We start from the raw sequence: 27,363 nt of genomic DNA on the forward strand, positions 1-27,363 counted from the left end.
TGCAATAAGGAGGATTGGGAGATCAAGCAGGGGAGGTGCGGAATGGAGAGGTTAGGATGGGGCACCAAGGACACATTCAAACAGGAGGGTTTAGAAAGCAGAGGAAGGTGCCCAGACTGAGGGAACGGGACAGAGAGTTCCAAAAAGCAGGGGCACAGTGCTCGAACCTCACGTTTTATCAACATTCAACCAATGCCATGCAGTGCAAAACGTATTTTGTGTGAAGCATTCTGAGGCATTTTTCAGAGATATACGGAAATGAACATAGGGAAATGACGGGCAGGAAAAGACCAGCTGATTCCTGCCCCATGCTCTTGATGCCAGGAGCATGATGAGCAGACACTTCCTACTCTCCTAAACGAAGAAGCTGGTGAATAGCCACACATTAAACTGTAACTCCCACTATCCCAGGCACGTACCTGAGCTCACACAGACACTTGAGCTCAAACTACGTTCCTTTGGTCAAACGCTATATAAGATAGACAAAAGGGAAGCAGAATTAGTTGCAAGATACCGTCCAGGCATCAATGGTGTAACGTCCAAACTCTGTCCGGGGCAGGGTTGGGTTGCCTGCTTTAATAAGGGCACGGTCTGTGTGCCTACCAGAGCTCAGGAACATTAGCCCACAAGAGCTACAAGTCCCAGCATCCTATGCAGACATTTGCAGATGCTCAGACTTGGGAATTGTGTGGGATGTGCGATGAAATTGCCAGCAATCATTAAAAATGTCAGTTTCCTTATAACTACTGAAAGAAGTTTTGTGACTTTCAAAAGGGGAGTTCTCCATCTATCTTGAATAGTGCAATTAAAATTATCACCCACCGGATTGGAAAGATTAAAATTCACACACTGAGAAAGATTGCAAAGTTCGCAACCTTCAGTGGGAGAGTTAATGAATACAGGGTCAGTCCTCAAATGAAAGACACCCACAAACAAGGAGAACAAATATTTTCTGCAACCCAGATTCATAGGAACAGGAGGAGGCCATTCAGCCCCTTCAAGCCTGCTCCTCCATTCAATTAGATCATGACTGATCCATATCTCAACTCCACTCACCCACCCTAGCCCTATATCCCATGATACCCTTACCTCACAAAAGACTATCGATCTCAATCTTGAAAGATCCAATTGTCCCCCAGCATCCACAGCCTTATCAGCATGGGGGGGTGGGGGCGGGGTGTTCCAAATTTCTACCTTTTGTGTAAAAATAACGTGTTACAGGAATTACCCCATCTTCTTGTCAGCTGAAGAGCAACAACGATCCCCCCATTAATAGGCACAGAACATTGTATCCTTAACCTTGCACAGGATGCTCAGTCCTCAAAGCATCCAAATTGAGAACATATCTTACATTCAGGCCATCACACTGAATCTAAATCTCTCAAAATTCCTAATGCTCAATTAATATTCGCTAAAATAAGATTATCTGGTCATCATCATACTGCTGTTTGTGGAACCTTGCTGTGCGCAAATTGGCTGCCGTGTTTCCCTGCATTACAACAGTGACTACACTTCAAAAAAGTACTTCCTTGGCTGTAAAGCACTTTGGGATGTCCTGAGATCGTGAAAGATGCTACATAAATGCAAGCTCGCTCTTTCTCTAATGTGCAGTGTCCAGCGAAGGAACGGAGAAACTTTTGGGGGTAACTTTAACCTGATCCGCCCAATGGGAATCTGACAGAATTGGGATGTCCCCAACGTTTTACACCCCGCCCCGCGTCAGCGGCGTCGCCTCGCGCCCCGCGTCAGCGGCGTCGCCTCGCGCCCCGCGTCAGCGGCGTCGCCTCGCGCCCCGCGTCAGCGGCGTCGCCTCGCGCCCCGCGTCAGCGGCGTCGCCTCGCGCCCCGCGTCAGCGGCGTCGCCTCGCGCCCCGCGTCAGCGGCGTCGCCTCGCGCCGCGCGTCAGCGGCGTCGCCTCGCGCCCCGCGTCAGCGGCGTCGCCTCGCGCCCCGTCCCGTTTCACCCTCCATTGACTTCAATGGAAAGTAAAATTGAGCAGCCCGATACGCAATGAAAGAGAAAACCGGGCGGGGCAAACCAGGCTGCCGATTCGCTAACGCCCATTTTGCTCCACCATCTGAGATGCATCTCACCCCCAATAAACCAGCCTGCCTTTTCTCTGGGTGGGGGGGGGGGGGGTGGAGCTCTACAGCTGAAATCAGTTGGTGTTATGCTGGGCCAGTGAGATCAAGATGGCACAGACCTGTCGGCACAGAAAAAGCTGCAATGATATAACCATGTGAATCATAGGAACATGGGAACAGGAGTTGGCCATTCAGCCCCTCGTGCCTGCTCCGCCATTTGATAAGATCATGGCTGATCTGTGATCTAACTCCATATACCCGCCTTTGGTCCATATCCCTTAATACCTTTCGTTGCCATAAAGCTATCTATCTCAGATTTAAATTTAGCAATTGAGCTAGTATCAATTGTCATTTGCGGAAGAGAGTTCCAAACTTCTACAACCCTTTGATTGTAGAAATGTTTTCTAATCTCGCTCCTGAAAGGTCTGGCTCTAATCTTTAGACTGTGCCCCCGACTCCTAAAATCCCCAACCAGTGGAAATAGTTTCTCTCTATCCACCCTATCTGTTCCCCTTAATATCTTATAAACTTTGATCAGATCACCCCTCAACATTCGAAACCCTCGAGAATACAACCCCAATTTGTGTAATCTCTCCTCGCAACTTAACCCTTGAAGTCCGGGTATCATTCTAGTAAACCTACGCTGCACTCCCTCCAAGGCCAATATGTCCTTCAGAAGGTACGGTGCCCAGAACTGCTCACAATACTCCAGGTGCGGTCTAACCAGGGTTTTGTATAGCTGCAGCATAACTTCTGTCCCCTTGTACTCCAGTCCTCTAGATATAAAGGCCAGCATTCCATTTGCCTTCTTGATTATTTTCTGCACCTGTTCATGACACTTCAATGATCTATGTACCTGAACCCCTAAGTCCCTTTGGACATCCACTGTTTTTAACTTTTTACCATTTAGAAAGTACCCTGTTCTATCCTTTTTTGATCCAAAGTGGATGACCTCACATTTGTCCACATTGAATTCCGTTTGCCACTCTTTTGCCCATTCACCTAATCTATCAATATCGCTTTGTAATTTTATGTTTTCATCTACACTGCTTACAATGCCACCAATCTTTGTGTCATCGACAAACTTAGATATGAGACTTTCTATGCCTTCTTCTAAGTCGTTAATAAATATTGTGAATAATTGAGGCCCCAAGACAGATCCCTGCGGGACTCCACTAGTCACATCCTGCCAATGTGAGTACCTTCCCATTATCCCTACTCTCTGTCGCCTTTCGCTCAGCCAACTTCCTAACCAAGTCCGTACTTTTCCCTCGATTCCATGGGCTTCTAACTTAGCTAACATTCTCTTATGTGGGACTTTATCAAATGCCTTCTGGAAGTCCATATAAATAACATGCATTGACATTCCCCTGTCCACTACTTTAGTCACCTCTTCAAAAAATTCAATCAGGTTTGTGAGGCATGACCTACCTTTCACAAATCCATGCTGGGTCTCTCTGATTAACTGAAAATTCTCGATGTGTTCAGTCACCCTATCCTTAATTATAGACTCCAGCATTTTCCCCACAACAGATGTTGGGTTAACTGGTCTACAATTCCCTGGTTTCCCTCTCTCCTTTCTTAAAAAGCGGAGTGACATGTGCAATTTTACAATCTAGAGGGACAGTTCCTGAATCTGGAGAACTTTGAAAGATTATAGTTGGAGCAACCGCAATGTGCTCACCTACTTCCTTTAAAACCCTGGGATGGAAACCATCTGGTCCTGGGGATTTGTCACTTTAGTGCTATTATTTTCTTCATTACTGTTGCTTTACCTATGTTAATTTTATCGAGTCCCTGTCCCCGATTCAATATTAGTTTTCTTGGGATTTCCGGCATGCTATCCTCTTTTTCGACTGTAAAGACTGACGCAAAGTAATTGTTCAACATGTCCGCCATTTCGCCATTGTCAATGACAATATCCCCACTTTCAGTTTTTAAGGGGCCAACACTGCTCCTGACCACCCTCTTTTTCCTAATATAACTATAAAAGTTCTTTTTATTGGTTTTGATATCCCTTGTGAGTTTCTTTTCATACTCTCTTTTTGTAGCCCTTACTATCTGTTTTGTGACCCTTTGTTGATCTTTGTATCTTTCCCATTCATGGCTGATCTGTGACCTAACTCCATATACCCTCTTTAGCCCCATATCCCTTAATACCTTTGGTTAACAAAAAATTAAATCTGAGATTGATGGATTTAACAATTGAGCTAGCATCAACTGCCGTTTGCGGAAGAGAGTTCCAAACTTCTACCACCCTTTGCGTGTAGAAGTGTTTCCTAACTTCACTCCTGAAAGTCCTGGCTCTAATTTTTAGGTTATGTCCCCTGGTCCTAGACTCCCCAACCAGTGGAAATAGTTTCTCTATCTACCCGAATCGAGTCCTCCAACAATCTTTGAAAGTAACTATCAAAAACCCTTCCATCCTATTTTCACCCACGGCTGAGTTCAGGTCCCATGTGCACTATTTGGGCGCTAAGCCTCCAATATGGTGGGCGGGAAGCGGCCGCCCGCCATATTGGTGCAGGCAAAAAAAAACAGGCACCCAGGGCCCGTTACTGAAACAAGTGCATATGCAAATAAGGGGCCTAACACCTATTTGAGGCCCCCTCTGAAATATTGGTTTGCCCTGACGCTGCGTTCAGGACAACCAGATCCACAAGCAGGAGTGCTCCTCCCAACCCCACATTCAAAGCACGCAGGCCACTGCCAACCACTGTCTCCCCCACCACCCCCCCAACTCCAACCTCAACATCCCATTCTCCCCCCCACCCCCGGAATGTCGCCATCACCCACTCTTCTGATTGCCCTCATCCCAGTTGCAACCCCCACCCGTGCCCCCCGCAGTCCCCTTTAATGACTTACCCAAGATCCACTGCTGGTGGTGCAGGCATGCCCAATCTTCGAGGTCCGTTCCCCGGAGAGCAGCCTAGAGACGCCCGTTAGGTGTCCGTGGCTCGATGATAACGAGGTCCGAGACCTTTGGGCCTGTCCGTTCCGGCGCATGGATCGTTTCCTGCACCCCATGCACCTGTTTACGCACACGAACAAATTTTCCCCTCTTGACTCTACTACACGTCTGGCCAGTTGTGATGGAGACTGTTGTGTTTCTTCTTTTCCTGCCTCTTCTCTCTCTCTCTCTCTCTCTCCCCAGCCTCTCAATTGGGAATCAGACAGACAGGCGTGGTTTAAAAATAAACTCTTTGCCACCAAATTAATTTAATTGAATGGACAACACTACAATTATAATAAACTGTCCGTTAGAAATAACGGCATATTCTCAGCAAAGCAAAAGTCATTCAAGTTAATATGTACACTGACGACACCCAGCTCGACCTCACCACCACTTCTCTCGATCGCTCCACTGCCTCTGATTTGTCACGCTGATTGTCCGACATCCAGCATTGGATGAGCAGAGATTTCCTCCAATTAAACATTGGGAAAACTGAAATCATTGTCTTCGGTCCGGCAAAGCCTCAACTTTAAAATTCTCATCCTTGTGTTCGAATCCCTCCACGGCCTCACCCCTCCCTATCTCTGTAACCTCCTCCAGCCCTACAACCCTCCAGGATCTCTGCGCTCCTCCAATTCTGGCCTCTTGCGCATCCCTGATTTTCATCATCCCACCATTGGCGGCCGTGCCTTCAGTTGCTTCGGCCCAAGCTCTGGAATTCCCTCCCTAAACCCCCCTCTCCTCCTTTCTTAAAACCTACCTCTTTGACCAAGCTTTTGGTCACCTCTGCTATTACCTTTTACGTGGCTCGGTGTCAAATTTTGACCGATTACGCTCCTGTGAAGCATCTTGGGATGTTTTACTACATTAAAAAGGTGCTGTAGAAACACAAGTTATTGCTGTTGTTGGATGAAATGAATACAAATTACAACTCATTTCAGAGACCGAGAAATCAATTTAGGGTCCTTATCTGCAATCATGGAATGAACAGATTGTTCCAACCAGTTAGGGGGTGGGTTTTTACACTGAGTATCAAAATGCCAAAAAGTAGCAAAGTGTTAAGTTAACTTGCAGCTTTCCATCTTCACCAAACATCTCAGACACAGTTTAAAGAATTCCAGCTTACATACCATGTCTGAATTCAAAACTTTGTTATCCGGCAATTCCCCTCTTGTCAATACATTCCTTCCAGGATGTCCTGCCTTTAAGTTAACCCTTTCTCTGCTGTTCTCATTTTTTACCTCGTCAGTTCATTCTCAGATACTAGTGAATGAAAGTGAATCAGCATCCCCCAACCTCTCAGAACACATGACAAAATAAACAAGCAATACAAAATTGCCAATGCGAAGTATCACTTGTCACAATTACTCGTGTAAAGCACCAAGCTGCACTGACATCACAGTTACCAAGGCAACGTTAACTGAAGGGGTCCTCATATCAGTGCATGAAACCCATTAGGTAAGAAAGATATTAAGAACACAATCTCCCCAGTTACTTTCCCAGAAGCTATCAAGCAAGTGTTACAAAACGTTAGAAACAGCCACATCTTACCAGCTATATAGAAACAAACAATGTTTTTATGCTGCAGAACAGTTAAATGTAAAAGAGTCAGCATGACATATTGGCCGGCCAGTGATGTACCGGTTACAACTGCTTAACATTCTCGTGTACAGTTAACGACTCACTTGTGCAGATTTAACGCAGATGTTATTTCATTTCTTTTTAAATGGTGAAAGTCCGTACTTTAAAGCAAATGCATGTAGGTTTATTGGGGGTGACGTTCATCTCGGATAATAGCGCAAAACAGGCGATAGTGAAACGGCAACCCGTTTTACACAGCACATTATACAGCACAGGAAGAGGCCATTCAGCCCATCGTGTCCATGCCGGCTCTCTGAAAGAGCTATCCAATTAGAACCACTGCCCCGCTCTTTCCCTGTAGCCCTGCAAACTGTTCCTTTTCAAGTATTTACCCAATTCCCTTTTGAAAGTTACTATTGAATCTGCTTCCACCGCCCTTTCAGGCAGTGCATTCCAAATCACAACAATTCGATGCATTAAAAAAATTCTCATCTCACCTCTGGTTCTTTTTCCAATTACCTTGAAATCGGTGACCTCTGGTTATCGACTCTCCTGCCAGTGGAAACAGTTTCTCCTTATTTACGCTATCAAAACCCCTCACAATTTTGAGTACCTCTATTAACTCTCCTCTTAACCATTCTTTGCTCCAAGGGAGAACAACCCCAGCTTCTCCAGTCTCTACACATAACTGAAGTCCCTCATCCCTGGCACCATTCTGGTAAATCTCCTCTGCACCCTCTCCAAGCCCTGGACATGCTCTGTCTGATTGTCTTACAAGTACACAAGGGGAGTTTAGTATGTGTGAAACAATCGTACAGGAACAGCACTGGTGAGAAAATGGATCCTCATGTCTCTGAATGTCACTTAAAAATGTTCAAGCTCGGTATGTAATTCGAATATATCAGTGACATTATTAAGGGGTGCCCATTTACCATTCAAAAACAGATTCAGTAAACCTGATTGTGACAAAAATAAAATTCTCCTCTTTCCTTCAGACACACGATCACTCCATATGCCTTCGACCTAAATGGATATGATTGATGTCATCGCTTTTCCTTTACATTTTCATGTCGTGCATTTACATACAGAGGGATAAAAGGTTTGCCAGACACCTTTTCATGATGACAACACCCCTTTAATACATGGCTGAGTGGATGCTGAGATTATGAATAGCTGGTGAGTAAGCATTGACTCCTGGGAATTAGACTGATGAAGGAGCTTTAAATATTTATAACGGTCACCATAACAGAGAAATAAAGGTAAAAATATCTCATTTAGAAAACTGCAGTCTAAACAGTGCATAATTGCTCATTCATTTTATACCCTGAATCCTGGCAGCTTCTAACATGGCTTTGGGAACATTATCTGATAATGTTCCTACCTCGCTCCCTCTGCTGCTGGAACCCGAATCCACGCCTTTATCGTACCAAAGACTGACGTCTCACATGCCTCCACATTGGCTTCCCCTCCTCCATCATCGCAAACTTCCATTAATCCAAAACTTTGCAGCCCAAATTTGTTTCCGCTACTGATCCTGCACTTCCATTACCTCTTGCCCTTGGTAAAGCTGCACCGACTCGCTGTTCCCTAGTGTGTACCCTTGTCTATAAATCCCTCCATGGCTTTGTCCCTTCCTATTTGAGTGAACTACATGTCCCAGAACACACACAGCACCATGACTCTGGCTGACTGCTTATTCCTTGCTCCCTCCACTCGATCACACTGTCACACCATATCCTGCCCTCTAAAAGTCTCTCCCTAAATCATTCCACCTCGCCCCTTCCCTCACCTCATTCAAGGTCCTTTGAAAAATAAACATCTTTGTGATTGCTTTTTTGGTCCCCTCTCCCTATTAATCAGTCGGTTCCTCCCCATCTCTCTCATCCCTGTTCAGTCTCCTCTCATTGTTAAATGACTTGAGGCATTCTCCTATATGGGGACACAGTAGTAAGTTATTGCTGCTATAATATGTTGAATCTTGTTGGAAAAATGACGGCGTGTTAACAACACAGGCCGTTATTAATATGCAAATCGGCAAATAAATTCAGGGGATTAAGAGAAACGCCACGAGTTGCGAATCTCCAGAACTTCTTGGTGGATTTACGCTGCTCTGCCATTTGCCTTGCATACACTTCATTTCGCCCTTAGCCTCCCCGTCATTTTTAAGAACTTGCTGGATTTGCACATTAATTGCCCATTAAACCCGCCACAGAAAGGTATGTCTGGTAATTAACAGCGTAAGTACCTTTTTAACAATGTGATAATTGTTAATGCAATGTCAATCAACCCCTCTGGCCCAGGAATTGAACAATTTAAACTGTTCAATCTGAATCTTGTATATAGTAAATTGTTCCTAGAGGTTTTTAAAATGTCAAATTTTAAATTATTACTTTTTTTTCTAAAACTTTTCCTTTGTCTCTTTTTCCTCTCTCTCTTAATCCAATCTTTCTTTCCCTCTCCATTTCTCTTTTTGTACCTGATTTGACTCTGATTCACTCGATTTTCTTCTCCATCGTTCCTCTGTTTATTTCTCAATTGTTAAATCTCATTGTTTAAGGAGATAGACTGTAGGACCCACTGTTCACTAAGGCCCCAGATGTCTCGTTACCTTCGCTACATCATTATCAGCTTGCACTTCCACCAAGATACAGGGCAAAAAAATTTGAGCTGAAGGGTGCAGGAAAATGTCTAACTAACGGGGCACGCTGCAAGATGCCCCACTCCACCAAGATCCGGCTAAATAGCTTCACAGTATAAATTAATAGCAAACATAAAATATGCTTGTGCTTAATCTTCGCCAAGTGTTAATGAGAGCTGGGTGATCCACTGGAAAAGTGCAAGCCAGTTTAGGGAAGACACAAATATCCTTAACGAGTTAAAGAATAAATAATAATGAAACATTTTACCAAGAACTTGCATTTATGTAGCGCCTCTGAGGTCAGGACATCCTGAAATTTGGCTGTTTTACAGCCATGGAATTATTTTTCAATTGTTGAGTAGGCGAATTATGCACCACTTTATATTCAGTAACACCACTGGATCCAACACACAAAGTTCAGACTGAGTTGAAGGATAAATAATAATGAAATATTTGAGCATTTTATGTTCAGTGACACCATGAAGCAATACTTGGTGAGGTCAGGGCCAAGGTGAAAGCAACTTCTCACTGTTTTACTCTAAGTGCTTACCTAAACCACACAAATCTAACGTTTATGCCTCCCACAGCAGTAATTGGGAATTGGCGGCCATGCCTTCAGCCGCCTGGGCTCTAAGTTCTGGAATTTTGATAACGTAATCATGCAGAACTCAGCCAAACAGCACATGTGCCTGAGTGGCCCCGGAAAGGGGCGTTGGGGTGTCTGCCGGTTCACTCAATGTCCCCACCCCCTCTGTGACCGCAGGCCATCGCAAGGTGATTACCGTACAATCGGTTTCCACAACAATATCCTGACTTAGTTTTACTTTAACCCTTCTCTCCATTTATTCTGACCTCTTACGCAGTCCCGCTTTCCATCACCCCACCATTGGCGGCCATGCCTTCAGCTGTCTAGGCCCTAAGCTCTGGAATTCCCTTCCTAAACCTCTCTGCCTTTCTCTCCTCCTTTAAGATGCTCCTTAAAACCTACCTCTTTCCCTTCCTAATATTTCCTTATTTGGCTCGGTGTTAAATTTTGTCAGATTACACTCCTGTGAAGCGCCTTGGGATGTTTTGCGAAGTTAAAGGCGCTATAGAAATGCACATTGATGTTGGATATATATTTGAAAAAGAAATATTTGCAGGGCTATGGAGAAAGACCAGGAGGAGTGGGACTAATTGGATAGCTCTTTCAAAGAGCCGGCACAGGTACAAAGGGCCGAGTGGCCTCCTTCTGTGCTGTAAAATTCTATGAATTGCACTAACATGACTTGAATTTCGCAGGTTTGTCCCTTCAGTCCCAACGGGTGCAGAATAAGACGGATGTCTGTCCTGTCGAACAATTCCACCGAGAACTGGATTGAGGTTGCTCACACCTGATACACTTAGACCCTATCCAGCTGTCAGAGGTAGCCTGCATCTCCCCCCCCCACCCCCCCAATAGTGGTTCCACCAGAACTATTCAATTACTAGCTGAATTCTGGCCAACAGATTCTGTTATCATTAATTTCACAGCAATTTAATTGTAATGCTGCTGAAAACCATTCCCTGGTAAACAGCGTTAACATAACATTAACGTTGTATCATTGCCAAACTTCATAGCAACACTCTCACATTGCATTTCTCATCTTCATTTGTAATGCAAGAAAAATCTACGGATAGATGTGACAATTAGCGACGTTACTGCACAGATGCTGAGTGCTCTTGTCCCAAGTGTCACTCTCCCCATTATTTTATTGAAGGTGTTAATCCATTTAAAATAAAATAAACACAGAAGTTTGCAGCACAGAAGGAGGCCACTCAGCCCATCGTGTCTGTGCCAACTGTTTGCTAGCACAATCTAAAACTAATCAGCTCTCTTCCCAAAAGCCTGTATCTGCCTCCTCTTCAAATATTTGCCCAGTTTTTCCTTAATAAATGCAATGGTCTCTGCCTCGACCATTCCCTGTGGCAAAGCAAGTAACTTTCTCAAATAACAAGTAACATTCGCGCCAGACAAGTGCCAGGCAATGACAATCTCCAACAAGAGAGTCTAACCACCTCCCCTTGACATTCAACTGCATTACCATCACCGAATCCCCCACCATCAACATCCTGGGGGTCACCATTGACCAGAAACTTAACTGGACCAGCCATATAAATACTGTGGCTACAAGAGCAGGTCAGAGACTGGGTATTCTGTGGCGAATGACTCACCTCCTGACTCCCCAAAGCCTTTCCACCATCTACAAGGCACAAGTCAGGAGTGTGATGGAATACTCTCCACTTGCCTGGATGAGTGCAGTTCCAACAACGCTCAAGAAGCTTGACAACATTCAGGACAAAGCAGCCCGCTTGATTGGGACTCCATCCACCACCCTAAACATTCATTCCCTTCACCACTGGTGCACAGTGGCTGCAGTGTGTACCATCCACAGGATGCACTGCAGCAACTCGCCAAGGCTTCTTCGACAGCACCTCCTAAACCAGTGACCTCTACTACCTAGAAGGACAAGGGCAGCAAGCACAGTCGGGATGGTGTGTGACTTGGAGGGGAACACCACCACCTGCACGTTCCCCTCCAAGTCACACACCATCCCGACTTAGAAATATATCGCCGTTCCTTCATCGTCGCTGGGTCAAAATCCTAGAACTCCCTTCCTAACAGCACTGTGGGAGAACCGTCACCACATGGACTGCAGCAGTTCAAGAAGACGGCTCACCACCAGCGACACCCACATCCCATGAATGAATAAAAAAAAGCAATCCGAGCTCCAACAACCCTCTGTGTAAAGAAATTTCTCCTAACCGCTCTTTGTTCTCATAGCAGTAACAGTTTTTAAATTGATGGCCCCCCTCGTCACTGGCTCCCCAGCCAGAAGAAAGAGTCTTCCCCTATTCACTCGATCAAAACTCTTCACAATTTAAAGAAAAAAAATCTACTAAATCCCCTCTTAGCCTTCCCTGATCGAGTGAAAATAGTTTCAGTATCTCAAGTCTCCCCTCATAACTTTGAATTTCCATCCCTCACATCGTCCTGGTGAATCAATGCTGTACACTATGGCTTTGAAATTCTTTTTATGCTGTGTCCGCCTAGATTTTGTGCTCAAGTCTCTGGGGTGGGACTTGAAGCCATGACCTTCTGACTCAGAGGTGAGAGTGCTACCCTCTGAGCCAGGGCTGACACCTTTAACAAATAAACTTTGACAAATAAAATGATGTTAAACAGCTCCTAGTATTGAATAGCTAAAATGAAGTAAATTAAAAGGTAAACTCAAAATACAGCAAAATATACAAATGGAAATTTCAATACTTATGTCCCAATCATTCCTGCTGTGACTAATCGCCACACTGTCTGGACCTCTTGCACTCCACTGGCTCCTCACAGCTCAAGATTCATAGGTTAACACCTCCATTAAAGCAGTAGGGAGAGAAATTCAGGAGCAGGCCATTCAGCCCCTCGAGCCTGTTCCGCCTCTCAATTAGGTCACGGCTGATCTGTAGTTTAACTCCATCTACCCGCCTTGCTTCCGTAACCCTTAATACCCTTACCTAGAAGAATCTAAATTTTGGTTTGGTTAAAATTTGGTTAAATGTTTGTACATCAACGACAATAGCTTTTACACCATTGGGGTAATTTCACCGATTCACAAGCAAAGCTTCACCCACTGGTCGTGAATTTTGGGAATTTTGATGCAAAGGTCCATGGAATATCCTGTGGAACCTGCTAACCGTCACACCTGAACTCCCAATACGTTTTACAGCAAAGAAAGTTATGAAAATTTATATGCAATTTACCCTTTATTATTCCTCTGGTTAAGTGAAGCCATCTGAATTGCCGTGATCTCCTCCTAAACTGAATCCAACCTACAAGTAAAACTGAAGATTTAAAAACTCGAATAAATAGCGAATCCAGCCCCCACCACTTTTAGTACTCACGCTTATGGCAGGCAACCGTTTATACTGGGCACTTAGCACTCAATTTCAAAGGAGCTGCTCACAATGTGTTAAAAGAGAGCCTTCTATTTCGGGCAATTCCGTAAACTCTTCGCACCTTTGTTGCTGAAATCCTCTAAAATATCTTGACATTTCAGTGGCAAAATGAATTAAACAAAATTGTATTTACTCATCTTGCAATAGAAGGTTGAAGGGCGATCGGAGCAGTGGTTTGCTGCCTACATAGAAATTGATGTGGAGATGCCGGTGATGGACTGGGGTTGACAATTGTAAACAATTTTACAACACCAAGTTATAGTCCAGCAATTTTATTTTAAATTCACAAGCTTTCGGAGGCTTCCTCCTTCGTCAGGTGAACGATGTGAAAACATTTTCACATCGTTCACCTGACGAAGGAGGAAGCCTCCGAAAGCTTGTGAATTTAAAATAAAATTGCTGGACTATAACTTGGTGTTGTAAAATTGTTTACATAGAAATTAGGAGCAGCAGTAAGCCATTCGGTCCTTCGAGCCTGTGAGCCTGCTCAGTCATTCAGTATGATCATGGCTGATCCTCTATCTCAATACCATAGTCCCACTCTCTCCCCATACCTGTTGATGCTTTCTGTGTCTAGAAATCTATCGAGCTCCTTCTTAAATATATTCAGTAACTTGGCCTCCACAGCCTTCTGTGGTAGAGAATTCCACAGGTTCACCACCCTCTGAGTGAAGAAATTTCTCCACATCTCAGTCCTAAATGTCCTACCCCGTATCCTGAGACTGTGACACCTCATTCTAGACCCCCCCAGCCAGGGGAAACATCCTCCCTGCATCCAGTCTGTCTAGCCCTGTCAGATTTTTATATGTTTCAATGAGATCCCCTCTCATTCTTCTAAACTCGAATGAATACAGGCCGAGTCGACCCAATCTCTCCACATACGACAGTCCTGCCATCCCAGGAATCAGTCTGGTGAACCTTTGCTGCACTCCCTCAATAGCAAGTATATCCTTTCTTAGGTAAGGAAGGCTATGAAATGCCCTGGTCAATTTAAAGTTCCCAAACCGCTGCCACCAAGTGACGTGGTGTCTACGGCACAGAAACAGGCCATTCGGCCCAACAGGTCCAGGCCGTGTTTAAGCTCCAAACGAGCCTCCGCCCACCATATTTCATCTAACCCTTTCTCCCTCATGTACTTATCTAGCTTCCCCTTAAAGGCATCTATGCTATTCGCCTCAACCACTCCTTGAGGTAGTGAGTTCCACATTCTCACCACTCTCTGGGCAAAGAGTTTCTCCTGAATTCTTGATTGGATTTATTAGTGACCATCTTATACTGATGGCCTCTAGTTTTGGATTCCCCCACAAGTGGGAAGCAAGAGAGGTTTCTCCTAGCTCCCCAAAAACACTGCAGTCCGCTGCCAGTTTATGCTTCACCCCCACCCCCCTGCAATTGTTAGACTCTTTTACTCGTGGCGCCCCCCCCAGAGATGTTTTCTGACTAGTGACACAGGGGCGGTCCAGTGCCAACCCGATGGGTCCAATTAAAATCAGCCAAACAGCACGATCCTGCAGTGATGATGAGTTTCTCGGTTTTGAAGTAGTTAATGAGCATCTTAACAATGCTTAAGCGAGTAACACTTACCCACCATTTATGGCCGTCCACTCCATTTAAGAATGATTGATTTATCCTGAACTGACAGCTGAAAAGCCAATCATTCCAAGTGGGCAGGGTAGAAAGTCTTTATTTTTTTCTTGCTAAGTGACAAGTTTCAGAATTATAGGGACGACACAAATCTGTCAAATTAATTCAAAAGGAATTAGATTACAGCTGATTTGTCAGAAGGTACTTAAGCAGCTCCACCGAAGATCGGTGTGTTGGGGGGTCAGTCGTGTCATGGTAGCCGGGGTCAGCGGAGAGCTACCTGCAGGGTTCATTTCAACGTGTAGGACGTCGTCAGAAATCGGAGGACCGACACTGCGGATTCCACTGAGCGCTGACCTTGATCGTTTCAAGGTGGGCTCACGTGGCAGGTAGGAGGTCTTTTAGGTTTTGAGGGTGGAATGAGATAAGATCTGTTGAAAGGACCCCGGTGAAGGTTGATCGCTGGGGTTTGGGTGAAGACTGTCAGTGAAAAATCTACTAACACTGGCTACAACAATGAACGCAAGTTGGTGAGCCTGTAATACAGTAACTGCAACGTTTACACTATAGAATTAATTTCACCAATTCACCGGCCTGACCAGATGGGATACTTAAGGACTTTAGGTGTCAGCTGTGGTTCAGTGGGTAGCACTCTCACCTCGGCATCAGAAAGTTGTGGGTTCAAGTCCCACTCCAGAGATTTGAGCACGGAATCCAGGCTGACACTTCCAGCGCAGTACTGAGGGAGAGCTGCACTGTCGAAGGTGCCGTCTTTTTCAGATGTGATGTAAAACCGAGGCCCTGACTGCCCTCTCAGGTGGCAGTATTTCGAACAAGAGTAGGGGAGTTCTCCCCGGTGACCTGGCCAATATTTATCCCTCCCTTCAACCAATCACTAAAATAGGTGATCTGGTCATCATCACATTGCTGTTTGTGGGATCTTGCTGTGCGCAAATTGGCTGCCGCTTTTCCTATAATACAACAGTGACTATGCTTCAAAAAAGTACTTCATTGGCTGTAAAGCACTTTGGGATGTCCTGAGGTCATGAAATGTGTTATATAAATGCAAGTTCTTGCCTTCTTTCTTGCTTGAGATTGCAGCACAGAAGGATGTCATTGGACCATTGTATCTGGGCCATCGCCTACTGTTTAACTGGAGCGGTTTCGGCTTAGCACCAACACTGGATTTGTGTCGCATCAATCTGGTGCCAAGGCCCAACCTGACTTCAGAGCAAAGCGGAGTGAGGTTACGTCCTGCATGGAGACCCACTCCACCTCAATCCAGTGTGCGGTCACTTCCTAACTCCAGACGCAGGCTGCATTTACACTACAGGAGTAATTCTGCCCTCCCAGCCAAGAGCTACACCCATAGGGAGTGCAGATGGGAGAATTGGGGATACAGTGTTTACCTCGTACTCCCGATCCACACTCCCTGCTGGTGCTGCAGGATTACCTCTTGTAACAGTCAGGTTGAAGCAAAGTGAAACCACTTGAATACTTGAAGGGAAAACATTTGCAGGGCTATGGTAAAAGAGCAGGGTGAGTGGGACTGATTAGATCGCTCTTTCAAAGAGCCGGCACAGGTACGATGGGCCAAATGGCCTCCTCTATGCACCTACGATGATACTTCACACACTGACAGTGCGGTTATAGTTTAACTGTACCCTAAGTCATCAGCCATTTTGGAAGGAGTAAGTGCCATGACTGTGAACAATAGTAGGTGGCCACAATTGGGACTTGGATATAAACTGGAAAAGGAAAAGTTTGCAGGGCTATGGGGTAAGAGCAGGACCAATTAGATAGCTCTTTCAAAGAGCCGGCATAGGCACGATGGGCCAAAGGGTCTCCTTGTGTGCTGTATCATTCTGTAGCCCATTGAAAACACAGCAGGAAGGATGTAAATGACAACAGATAGTAAAGGTTGAATCTCTTTGAAGAGATTTGCTTTTATTACAGAGATAGACCTGGATTCCTTGCTTAGTGGCTAGAGATGGCGTCTTGCTGAAGGGAGATAGTTGCCCCCTCTCTAACCTGGCTTTATCCTGGGAATTTAGCTTTCCATTGGTATCTCCTCTTAAACTGTCCTGCCCCTAAGGGGAAATGACTGTGTCACGTTCCATCCCTGCTGGGCTCCCTTTCGACAAAGATCTTCCCCTTTAATCAAATTCTCCTTACTTCTCTTTGTTCTGAACAGTCTAGTGCCAGCGCAATCTGTCTCCAAAGGATCCCAGAAATAATAATGGTCTTTGTCTCTTGTTGCTGTGCAATCAGTATCTCTGCGAGCAGGCTGTCGTATTTCACGCTCTCCGCTACACCTCTCCTCTTCTTAGGGTACAACTTCCTGTCAGTTATGTTGTCGTACAAGCAATTAATACTGAATTCCTTCTCTCCACTCTTAACTCATTTATTTTAACATGGGTCAATGCCCCGTTAACACCTCGGTTAAAATAGCACAGAGGGGAACTGGAGGCATTTAAGTGTTCACGCAGTGGATTCAGCGACAGTAATTTCTCAGTGTCTGGATCATTTTAATAGCTCTGGGAAAATTTTATTTTTAATTGAATTAGATCAAAATACACACACACACACACACACACACACACACACACACACAAATTAGCATGACTAATACTGATCTAGCACCAGAGCAAGCAGCTCCAATAAACTATAGAATATTCTGCAAAGTTGTTAGCCCGATTTTAACCCCTGCCCACCCGGCAGGTATGGGTTAAAATGGCGGGGGGGTGGGGGGGGGGGGCGCATTCCCGAAGCGTTTCATGGGCGCTTCATCAATATTCGAAAGTCGGGGGGGGGGCGATGATGTAATTTGGACCCCGACGAGATTTTAACAAGGAATGGCACAAAGTGCTGGGGCTGCCAGTAAAACCAGAAGAGACCCCGAGTAAGTTTGATTTATTTTTCTTAACGTTTCCCTGTGAGCCAGGAGGAGCAGGAGTCAACGTTGCCATAATTAAATGATGTGGAGATGCCAGTGATGGACTGGGGTTGACAATAGTAAACAATTTTACAACACCAAGTTATAGTCCAATGATTTTATTTGAAATTTACAAGCTTTCGGAGGCTTCCTCCTTCCTCAGGTAAATGTCAGGAACTCCTCGAAGCCTACGCATTTATAAATCACAGAACAATACATGGTGATTACAGATAGTCTTTGCAACTGCCCGTTGCCAAGGCAATCACAGTGTTCAGACAGAGAGGTGTTAACTACAGAGCCCCCGAATATACAGTCAACAAAAAAAAAAGAAAAAAAAGAGAGGCAGAAACATCCGGAAGGCAGAGAAAGCCAGCAAATGACCAGTTATATTAAAAACAGATAGCTTTTGTTCGCTGGTGGGGTTACGTGTAGCGTGAGATGAACCCAAGATCCCGGTTGAGGCCGTCCTCATGGGTGCGGAACTTGGCTATCAATTTCTGCTCGACGATTTTGCGTTGTCGTGTGTCTCGAAGGCCGCCTTGGAGTACGTTTACCCGAAGGTCGGTGGCTGAATGTCCCTGACTGCTGAAGTGTTCCCCGATTGGGAGGGAACCCTCCTGTCTGGCGATTGTTGCACGGTGTCCGTTCACCCATTGTCGCAGTGTCTGCCTGGTCTCGCCAATGTACCATGCTCCGGGGCATCCTTTCCTGCAACATATGAGGTAGACAACGTTGGCCGAGTCCCAGGAGTATGAACCATGCACCTGGTGGGTGGTGTCCTCTCGTGTGATGGTGGTATCTGTGTCGATGATCTGGCATGTCTTACAGAGGTTACCGTGGCAGGGTTGTGTGGTGTCGTGGACGCTGTTCTCCTGAAAGCTGGGTAATTTGCTGCGAACGATGGTCTGTTTGAGGTTGGGTGGCTGTTTGAAGGCGAGTAGTGGAGGCGTGGGGATGGCCATGGCGAGGTGTTTGTCGTCATTGATGACATGTTGAAGGCTGCGGAGAACATGGCGTAGTTTCTCCACTCCGGGGAAGTACTGGACGACGAAGGGTACTCTGTTGGTTGCGTCCCGTGTTAGTCTTCTGAGGAGGTCGATGCGATTTTTCGCTGTGGCCCGTCGGAACTGTCGATCGATGAGTCGAGTGTCATATCCCGTTCTTACTAGGGCGTCTTTCAGCGTCTGTAGGTGTCCATCGCGTTCCTCCTCGTCTGAGCAGACCCTGTGTATTCGCAGGGCCTGTCCATAGGGGATGGCCTCTTTGACGTGGTTAGGGTAGAAGCTGGAAAAGTGGAGCATTGTGAGGTTGTCCGTGGGCTTGCGGTAGAGTGAGGTGCTGAGGTGCCCGTCTTTGATGGAGATTCGTGTGTCCAAGAAAGAAACCGATTCTGAGGAGTAGTCCATGGTGAGCTTGATGGTGGGATGGAACTTGTTGATGTTATCGTGTAGTCTCTTTAGTGATTCTTCGCTGTGGGTCCATAGGAAGAAAATGTCGTTGATGTATCTGGTGTATAGCGTTGGTTGGAGGTCCTGTGCAGTGAAGAAGTCGTGCTCGAACTTGTGCATCGTGGGGGATACTGGTGTAGAGTGCCGAGACGTCCATCGTGGTGAGAAGTGTTCCTGGTTCCTGAGTACTCAGTACCCACGGACCAGTTGAACCAGGAACACTTCTCACCACGATGGACGTCTCAGCACTCTACATCAGTATCCCCCACGATGACAGCACGCTGCGACAGCATCAATACTCAACACCAACAACAGCCAATCTCCAGATGCCATCCTACAACTCATCCGCTTCATCCTGGATCACAATGTCTTCACCTTCGATAACCAGTTCTTTACCCAAACACACGGAACAGCCATGGGGACCAAATTCGCATCCCAATACGCCAACATTTTCATGCACAAGTTCGAGCACGACTTCTTCACTGCACAGGACCTCCAACCAACGCTATACACCAGATACATCGACCTAACCACGTCAAAGAGGCCATCCCCTATGGACAGGCCCTGCGAATACACTGGGTCTGCTCAGACGAGAAGGAACGCGATGGACACCTACAGACGCTGAAAGACGCCCTAGTAAGAACGGGATATGACGCTCGACTCATCGGTCGACAGTTCTGACGGGCCACAGCGAAAAATCGCATAGACCTCCTCACAAGACTAACACAGGATGCAACCAACAGAGTACCCTTCATCGTCCAGTACTTCCCCGGAGCGGAGAAACTACGCCATGTTCTTCAACCTTGTTCTGCAGCCTTCAACATGTCATCAATGACGACAAACACCTCGCTACGGCCATCCCCACACCTCCACTACTCGCCTTCAAAACAGCCACCCAACCTCAAACAGACCATCGTTCGCAGCAAATTACCCAGCTTTCAGGAGAACAGCGTCCACAACACCACACAACCCTGCCATGGTAACCTCTGCAAGACATGCCAGATCATCGACACAGATACCACCATCACACGAGAGGACACCACCCACCAGGTGCATGGTTCATACTCCTGTGACTCGGCCAATGTTGTCTACCTCATATGTTGCAGGAAAGGATGCCCCAGAGCATGGTACATTGGCGAGACCATGCAGACACTGCGACAACGGATGAACAGACACCGCGCAACAATTGCCAGACAGGAGGGTTCCCTCCCAGTCGGGGAACACTTCAGCAGTCAGGGACATTCAGCCACCGATCTTCGGGTAAGCGTACTCCAAGGCGGCCTTCGAGACACACGACAATGCAAAATCGTCGAGCAGAAATTGATAGCCAAGTTCCGCACCCATGAGGACGGCCTCAACTGGGATCTTGGGTTCATCTCACGTTACACGTAACCCCACCAGTGAACAAAAGCTATCTGTTTTTAATATAACGGGTCATTTGCTGGCTTTCTCTGCCTTCCGGATGTTTCTGCCTCTCTGTTTTTTTTTCTGTTTGTTTTTTTTTGTTGACTGTATATTCGGGGGCTCTGTCGGTAACACCTCTCTGTCTGAACACTGTGATTGCCTTGGCAACGGGCAGTTGCAAAGACTATCTATAATCACCATGTATTGTTCTGTGATTTATAAATACGTAGGCTTCGAGGAGTTCCTGACATTTACCTGAGGAAGGAGGAAGCCTCCGAAAGCTTGTAAATTTCAAATAAAATCGTTGGACTATAACTTGGTGTTGTAAAATTGTTTACAATATTTAAATGAGGCCTGGGAGATAAATGGCCCAAGCCTCATTCTGCTGCCATCATGAGGGCTTCCCACCCTTCCCAGGTTAAAATCAGGGCCTTTAAAGTTCTCCCTCAGACCACAGGTATGTAAGCTTGGCTCTCACTGTCGGTGGTGCTCTTGTATGACCTATATGCTCCTATCAAAAATTTCAGGCTCTTAAAAAGGGACCACTGGAGGCCTTTGAAGAAATTGGCAGGGTCATTTATTTTTTGAAGCTACCTTAATGTGGAGCCAGGAGGGGAAGGGGTGCTCCTTCTGACTCCACATTAATACTGCTAGACCAATGCTCACCAACCCCCCCCCCCCTCATATACCCGCGCCTGGTCTTCACCCACAAACTGACTCAGCATCCGACCCTGATGGAGTTCAAAGGGCCCAGACTGCACTGGGAGTGTCAGCCTGGATTTTGTACACATGGTATCAGAAGTATTTAACAGTGAGCAGTAAACACAGGGCCCCGGTTTAACATCTCATCCGAAAGACGGCACCTCCGACAGTGCAGCACTCCCTCAGTACTGGCACTGGGAGTGTCAAGTCTGGATTATGTGCTCAAGTCTCTGGAGCTGGGCTTGAACCTACGACCTTCTAACTCAAGAGACGAGAGTGCTACTAACCGAGCCACAGCTGACACCTAACTATTTTAACACATACTATTGTGCAACCTGCCACTCAAGGTGCACAATAGATTTGCGGCAAATTTTACAAATTGGCAAATCGGAGTACAACAATTCATTTGACTGAAGTAGTAAGAACAATTAGATCTAAAATAACAAAATAAAATGTGTGCAATTGACTGATCATACCACATTGTGCTGTTGGGTGCATCAGAATTCTAATCCCAGCAATTAAGTTCAGTGGCTCTCCAAATAGCTAACGGCACATTTATATAACTGTAATTTCAGGCTGGTTCAAACAGCAACTCTTGTCATTTAGATATCCCCTGCAAGCAAAGGTACCATTCCGATCACTTGATGGGATATCACTTATGAATATTGAGTGCAGATATTATTTGAAGCGTATAAATCCCAACTCAACCAAAAGAGTAAACAACTGGCCATCAGTTGTAATTGCCCTGGAATTCCCTCCCTGAACCTCTCTACCTCTCTCTCCTCCTTTAAGACGTTCCTTAAAACCTACCTCTTTATCCAAGCTTTTGGTCACCTGTCCTAATATCTCCTCATGTGGTTCAGTGTCAAATTTTGTCTGATAATCTCTCCTGTGAAACGCCTTGGGACATTTTACTACATTAAAAGGTGCAATATAAATGCAAGTTGTTGCTCTGAAAGATGCTATATAAATGCAAGTTCGTTCTTTCTTTCCTATAAATGTCAGGCGGTGAAATTGAATCTGTACAAAGCACTGGTACAGCCACACCTGCAATACTGTGCACGATTCTGGCTGACTGTGACAGTGAGGGAACCAGGGCAATGATACAGTATATAAATGGGTAACCTAACCGATATCCAGATTAAAGCATCTGAGCTATGAGGAGAGGGTGAAGACCCAGAGATTATTTACATTGAACAACAGAAGGCTCAGAGGGAGATATTATTCCAGTAGTCAAGATCTTTAAGGGATAAACTGAACCTTGGTAAAACGTCTCGAGATTATTAGAAACTCTAGGACCAGGGCTCACTGGTTCAAGCTCAGAAAAGGGGAGTACGGAGAGTTTATATTTAACTACTTTACACCGAGGGTGATTAATGTGTGTAATGGACTGCCTGAGAGACAGATTGGGGTAGAAATTGGACCTCGTTCCACCCATTAACAAACATAAAATGGGCACAACGAGGCCCAATTTCAGGGATTAACATCTTGTGCCCTAAAGATGCCTGAAAAACGTTCGACCAGAAATTGGGTCAGGCTGCTTTTCAGGCATCTGGGGTGGCCACCCAAAACAGGCGTTAGGCCCCTCAGCATATGGAAAGGGCCTAACGCCTGTTTTAGCATCCCTCTGGGAAATTGGACTGCCCTGAGAGGAGCAGGCACCGGGCCTGCACACCCAGGGGTTTCTGGACAAAGAATGCAGCCAAGTCAGCGAAAAGGTATGTTTAGCTATTTTTTTAAAAATTGATGAGGAGCATTCTCGGGATGTCAGCGTCACTGGCAAGGGGGACATTTACAGTTCATCCTCAGTTGCCCTGTAACAGTTTTGAAACAACAGAGTGGCTTGCTAGGCAACTTCAGAGGGCAATTAAGAGTCAACCAGGTGGGTGTGGAATCACATATAGGTCCAGACCGGTTAAGTCTTAGTGGACAGTAGTGAAGGAAACCTGCTGTCCTTAACCAGTCTGGACCTATGTGATTCCAGTCCCACACCAGCCTGGTTGTCTCTTAACTGTTAAAGTAACAGCCTTGTTGTTAATGATGATCCTGGACACTGATTTGTGGTTCTCATTGAAAAATGCAGGGAATCACAAAATACAATTCCAAAAACACAGGCAGAAATACCTGATAATAACAACTTGCTTTTATATAGCACCTTTAACGTAGAAAGTTGTCCCAAGTCGCTTCACAGGAGCGTAATCAGACAAAATTTGATACCGAGACACATAAGGAGATATTAGGACAGGTGACCAATGCTTGGTCAAAGAGGTAGGTTTTAAGGAGCATCTCAAAAAGGAGAGAGAGGCAGAGAGGTTTAGGGAGGGAATTCCAGAGCTTACCGCCTAGGGCTGAAAACACGGCCGCCAATGGTGGAGCGATGAAAATCGGGGATGTGCAGGAGGCCAGAATTGGGGAAGTGCAGAGATCTCGGAGGGTTGTAGGGCTGGAGGAAAAAATCCATAATCTATGTAATAAAAATGGGATTTGACTTGAACCAGTCAACCAGTGGTCCCAGTTATAAATGGACGGAGTAGTGGAATATAATCCTCCCCCCCCCAAAAAAGCACCGTTTAAAAAGCCTGGGAAAATCCCATAATTTGCACATAATGAGAAGGGACTTATATCTGATTTAAGTCATCATAGACCAGTGAACTTAAATTATAAAGGGAGCAGAATAGCAGGAAGTGATTTCCCCCCCCCCTCAAAAAAACAGCAAAAATCCAAAATATGTCACATTCAGTCACCGTGAGACAGATGATTTAACAAAGAAAGAAAGGCTTGCATTTATATAGCACCTTTCACGACCTCAGGTCATCCTAAAGCGCTTTACAGCCAATGAAATACTTTAAGTGTAGTCACTGTTGTAATGCAAGGAAACACAGCAACCAATTTGTGCACAGCAAGATCCCACAAACAGCAGCGAGATAAATGATCAGATAATCTGTGTTTTTTAAAAAAGTGATGTTGGTTGAGGGATCAATTTGGCCAGGGCACCAGGGAAAACTCCCCTGCTCTTCTTCAAAATAGTGCCCCAAGAGCCTTTAGGTCCACCTGAGGGGGCTTAATGTCTCATCCAAAAGACGGCCCCTCCGACAGTGCAGCGCTCCCTCAGTACTGCACTGGAGTGTCAGCCTGGATTTTTATTTTGCTCTCAAGTCTCTGGATTTCGACTTGAACCCACAACCTCCTGACTTGGAGGCGAGTGATACCCACTGAGCTACGGGAGCAAACAGGCTGTCGAGATAGCAAGGGTTTAATTCACAACAACCTGCAGTCACATACTCTGCCTATGGGCCGTCTTTTTAGGAGTTAAGCATTGCTCTCCTCAATATTTAGCATGATTTAATAATATATATACACAAATGTGTATCTCACTGCTCGTCCCAATAAACACCACCGTCACAATTCCAATTTCCCCTTACTATGCGAACGTGAAAAGAACAGCTTATTAATAATAATAATAACTTACAATATCAAAGCACTAGCATTTAAAAAGTTGCAATTTTCATAAAAACACATCTTCGAAATTGCTTTAATTTTTTTTAAATCGACATTTAAAAAGCCTCCACTCACTGGGAGCTGTCCACGCCCTGAAATAATATCCGGCAAATAACACGTTTTGGGCAATGATTTGTAAAACACAAGTTACACACATACACACAAAAAAGAATGTGCAAAAAATTAAAATAAATACCAATTGCCAGTATAATGGGTGCAACACATTGCAGTAATTAACAGGGGAGAATGACCCGGCTGCCGGTGCCTGGTGCAGACAGTACCGGGGCGTTATTAGCATTTCATTCCCCTTTTAATGCTTTTTTTCCCCTCCCTTCTCCTTTTCCCCTCTCCCTTTGCATTGAGATCAAATATCGCAAATAGAAGCAACAAAAAAAAAAGCAAACAGATTTCACTGATGAAGTCTCCGGTACCTGAAATTGGAAGGGGAGGTGATGTGGAGCCCGAGGAAGGGAGATGCAGCCGGAGAGTTCATGGGCTCTGTATCCGCCATTCTTCATTCATATCCCGAAAAAGATGCTGAGCTCCTTCCCTACGTCAGACTGGGCAGCTTGTAATGCAAAACAAAAGCAAGGAGATTCAGCCCGGTTTACACATCATCATCATCATCAATCACCGCAAGAAGGTTCAGCGGCTTCATCAGCTGTGTTTTCTGTGCAATAGACCCTTCCCCAAGTCCCACCCCAACCACTTGTTGTGACTGGAGGGCTTTCAGGCTCACGGTCTGATGTTGCACCGTGATACAACGTGACAGGGTCACACCAGCAGTGTCGTCTTGGAACAGCTCTCCACCCCCCCCCCCCCCCCCCTACAGCTGCTGGGGTCCATGCAAACCCAGGCACCAGGGTTGCCAACCCCCTCCAGGATTGCCCTGGAGTCTCCAGGAATCGAAGATTAATCTCAAGGATACTGTTGTGCGTAAACACCCGGGAGAAAAATCAGCGGGGCATTAAAAAAAATAGTTTTCTTTTTCATTTTCTTTGAACACTTTCATTTATTAGTTGGAAAAATATTGGAGCTGTTTTTTTTGGCGGGGGGGGCTGTTTGACTGGCAGTTAAGATTAATCCAATCTGGTAACAATAAAGAGTCTGTTCACTCTCCAATTGGCGCCTGGAGGATGGGCCAATGGTGAGATTGTGGGGGCGGGGTGGTTCAGGGAGGGCGGTCATGTGATGAAACCTCCAGGAATACACCCAACCAGTGTTGGCAACCCTACCAGGCACGCAGAATCAAAATCAAATATATTTTGAGCCTGCTAACATGGCTGACACCAACCTGAATCAGTTAAAGCTACAACTCGGAAACGCACAACAAGCCTGTCAGCCTCAAAAAGGGGAGATGGCAGGTTGATGTTTGGGGTGTAGAACTGAGAGAGTGGGAAGAGATTTGACCCATGGCTCAGTGGGTAGCGCTCTTGCTTTTGTGTCAGAAGGTTGTGGGTTCAAGCCCCACTCCTGAGACTTGAGTACAAAATCGAGGCTGATGCTGCCAGTATAGTACTGAGGGAGTACTGCACTGTTGGAAGTGCTGTCTTTCAGATGAGATGTTAAACCGAGGCCCCGTCTGCCCTCTCAGGTGGAAGTGAAAGATCCCATGGTGTTCTTTTGTGGAAGAGCAGGGTAGTTCTCCCCAGTGTCCTGGCCGATATTTATCAACCAACATCAATAAAAAACAGATTATCTGGACATTATCACATTGCTATTTGTGGGACCTTGCTGTGCACAATTAGCTACTACATTTCAACAATGACTGGACTTCAAAAGTACTTTATTGGCTATAAAGCACTTTGGGAAGTCATGAAAGGCACTGTATAAATACAAGTCTTTCTTTCTTTAAGGATCTTACCCTGGTCACTGTGACATGTTTGCATCAGCCTGGTCACTGTGATACGTTTACACTGCCCTGGTCACTGTGATACGTTTACCCTGCCCTGGTCACTGTGATACATTTACACTGCCCTGGTCACTGTGATACGTTTACCCTGCCCTGGTCACTGTGATAAATTTACCCTGCCCTGGTCACTGTGATACATTTACACTGCCCTGGTCACTGTGATACGTTTACCCTGCCCTGGTCACTGTGATACGTTTACCCTGCCCTGGTCACTGTGACACATTTACACTGCCCTGGTCACTGTGATACATTTACACTGCCCTGGTCACTGTGATACATTTACCCTGCCCTGGTCACCGTGATACGTTTACACTGCCCTGGTCACTGTGATACATTTACCCTGCCCTGGTCACCGTGATACGTTTACACTGCCCTGGTCACCGTGATACGTTTACACTGCCCTGGTCACTGTGATACGTTTACACTGCCCTGGTCACTGTGATACGTTTACACTGCCCTGGTCACCGTGATACGTTTACACTGCCCTGGTCACTGTGATACATTTACCCTGCCCTGGTCACCGTGATACGTTTACACTGCCCTGGTCACTGTGACACATTTACCCTGCCCTGGTCACCGTGATACATTTACACTGCCCTGGTCACTGTGATACATTTACCCTGCCCAGGTCACCGTGATACATTTACCCTGCCCTG

At 45.7% G+C, this 27,363-nt stretch overlaps 1 protein-coding gene across 1 annotated transcript in view; it reads right to left on the reverse strand.

The window, feature by feature from the left end:
• mapk8ip1b (mitogen-activated protein kinase 8 interacting protein 1b) overlaps nucleotides 1–25,306 on the reverse strand; it is a 154,193-nt gene extending 128,887 nt beyond the window's left edge. The window contains exon 1 of the mRNA XM_067993563.1: nucleotides 25,227–25,306. Within this exon, the coding sequence (XP_067849664.1) occupies nucleotides 25,227–25,306 (80 nt within the window). The remainder of the gene's footprint in view (nucleotides 1–25,226) is intronic.
• Nucleotides 25,307–27,363: the final 2,057 nt, after the last annotated feature.

Source organism: Heptranchias perlo, chromosome 12 (genome assembly GCF_035084215.1).
Source record: "Heptranchias perlo isolate sHepPer1 chromosome 12, sHepPer1.hap1, whole genome shotgun sequence".
In the NCBI taxonomy this organism is placed as follows: Eukaryota; Metazoa; Chordata; class Chondrichthyes; order Hexanchiformes; family Hexanchidae; genus Heptranchias; species Heptranchias perlo.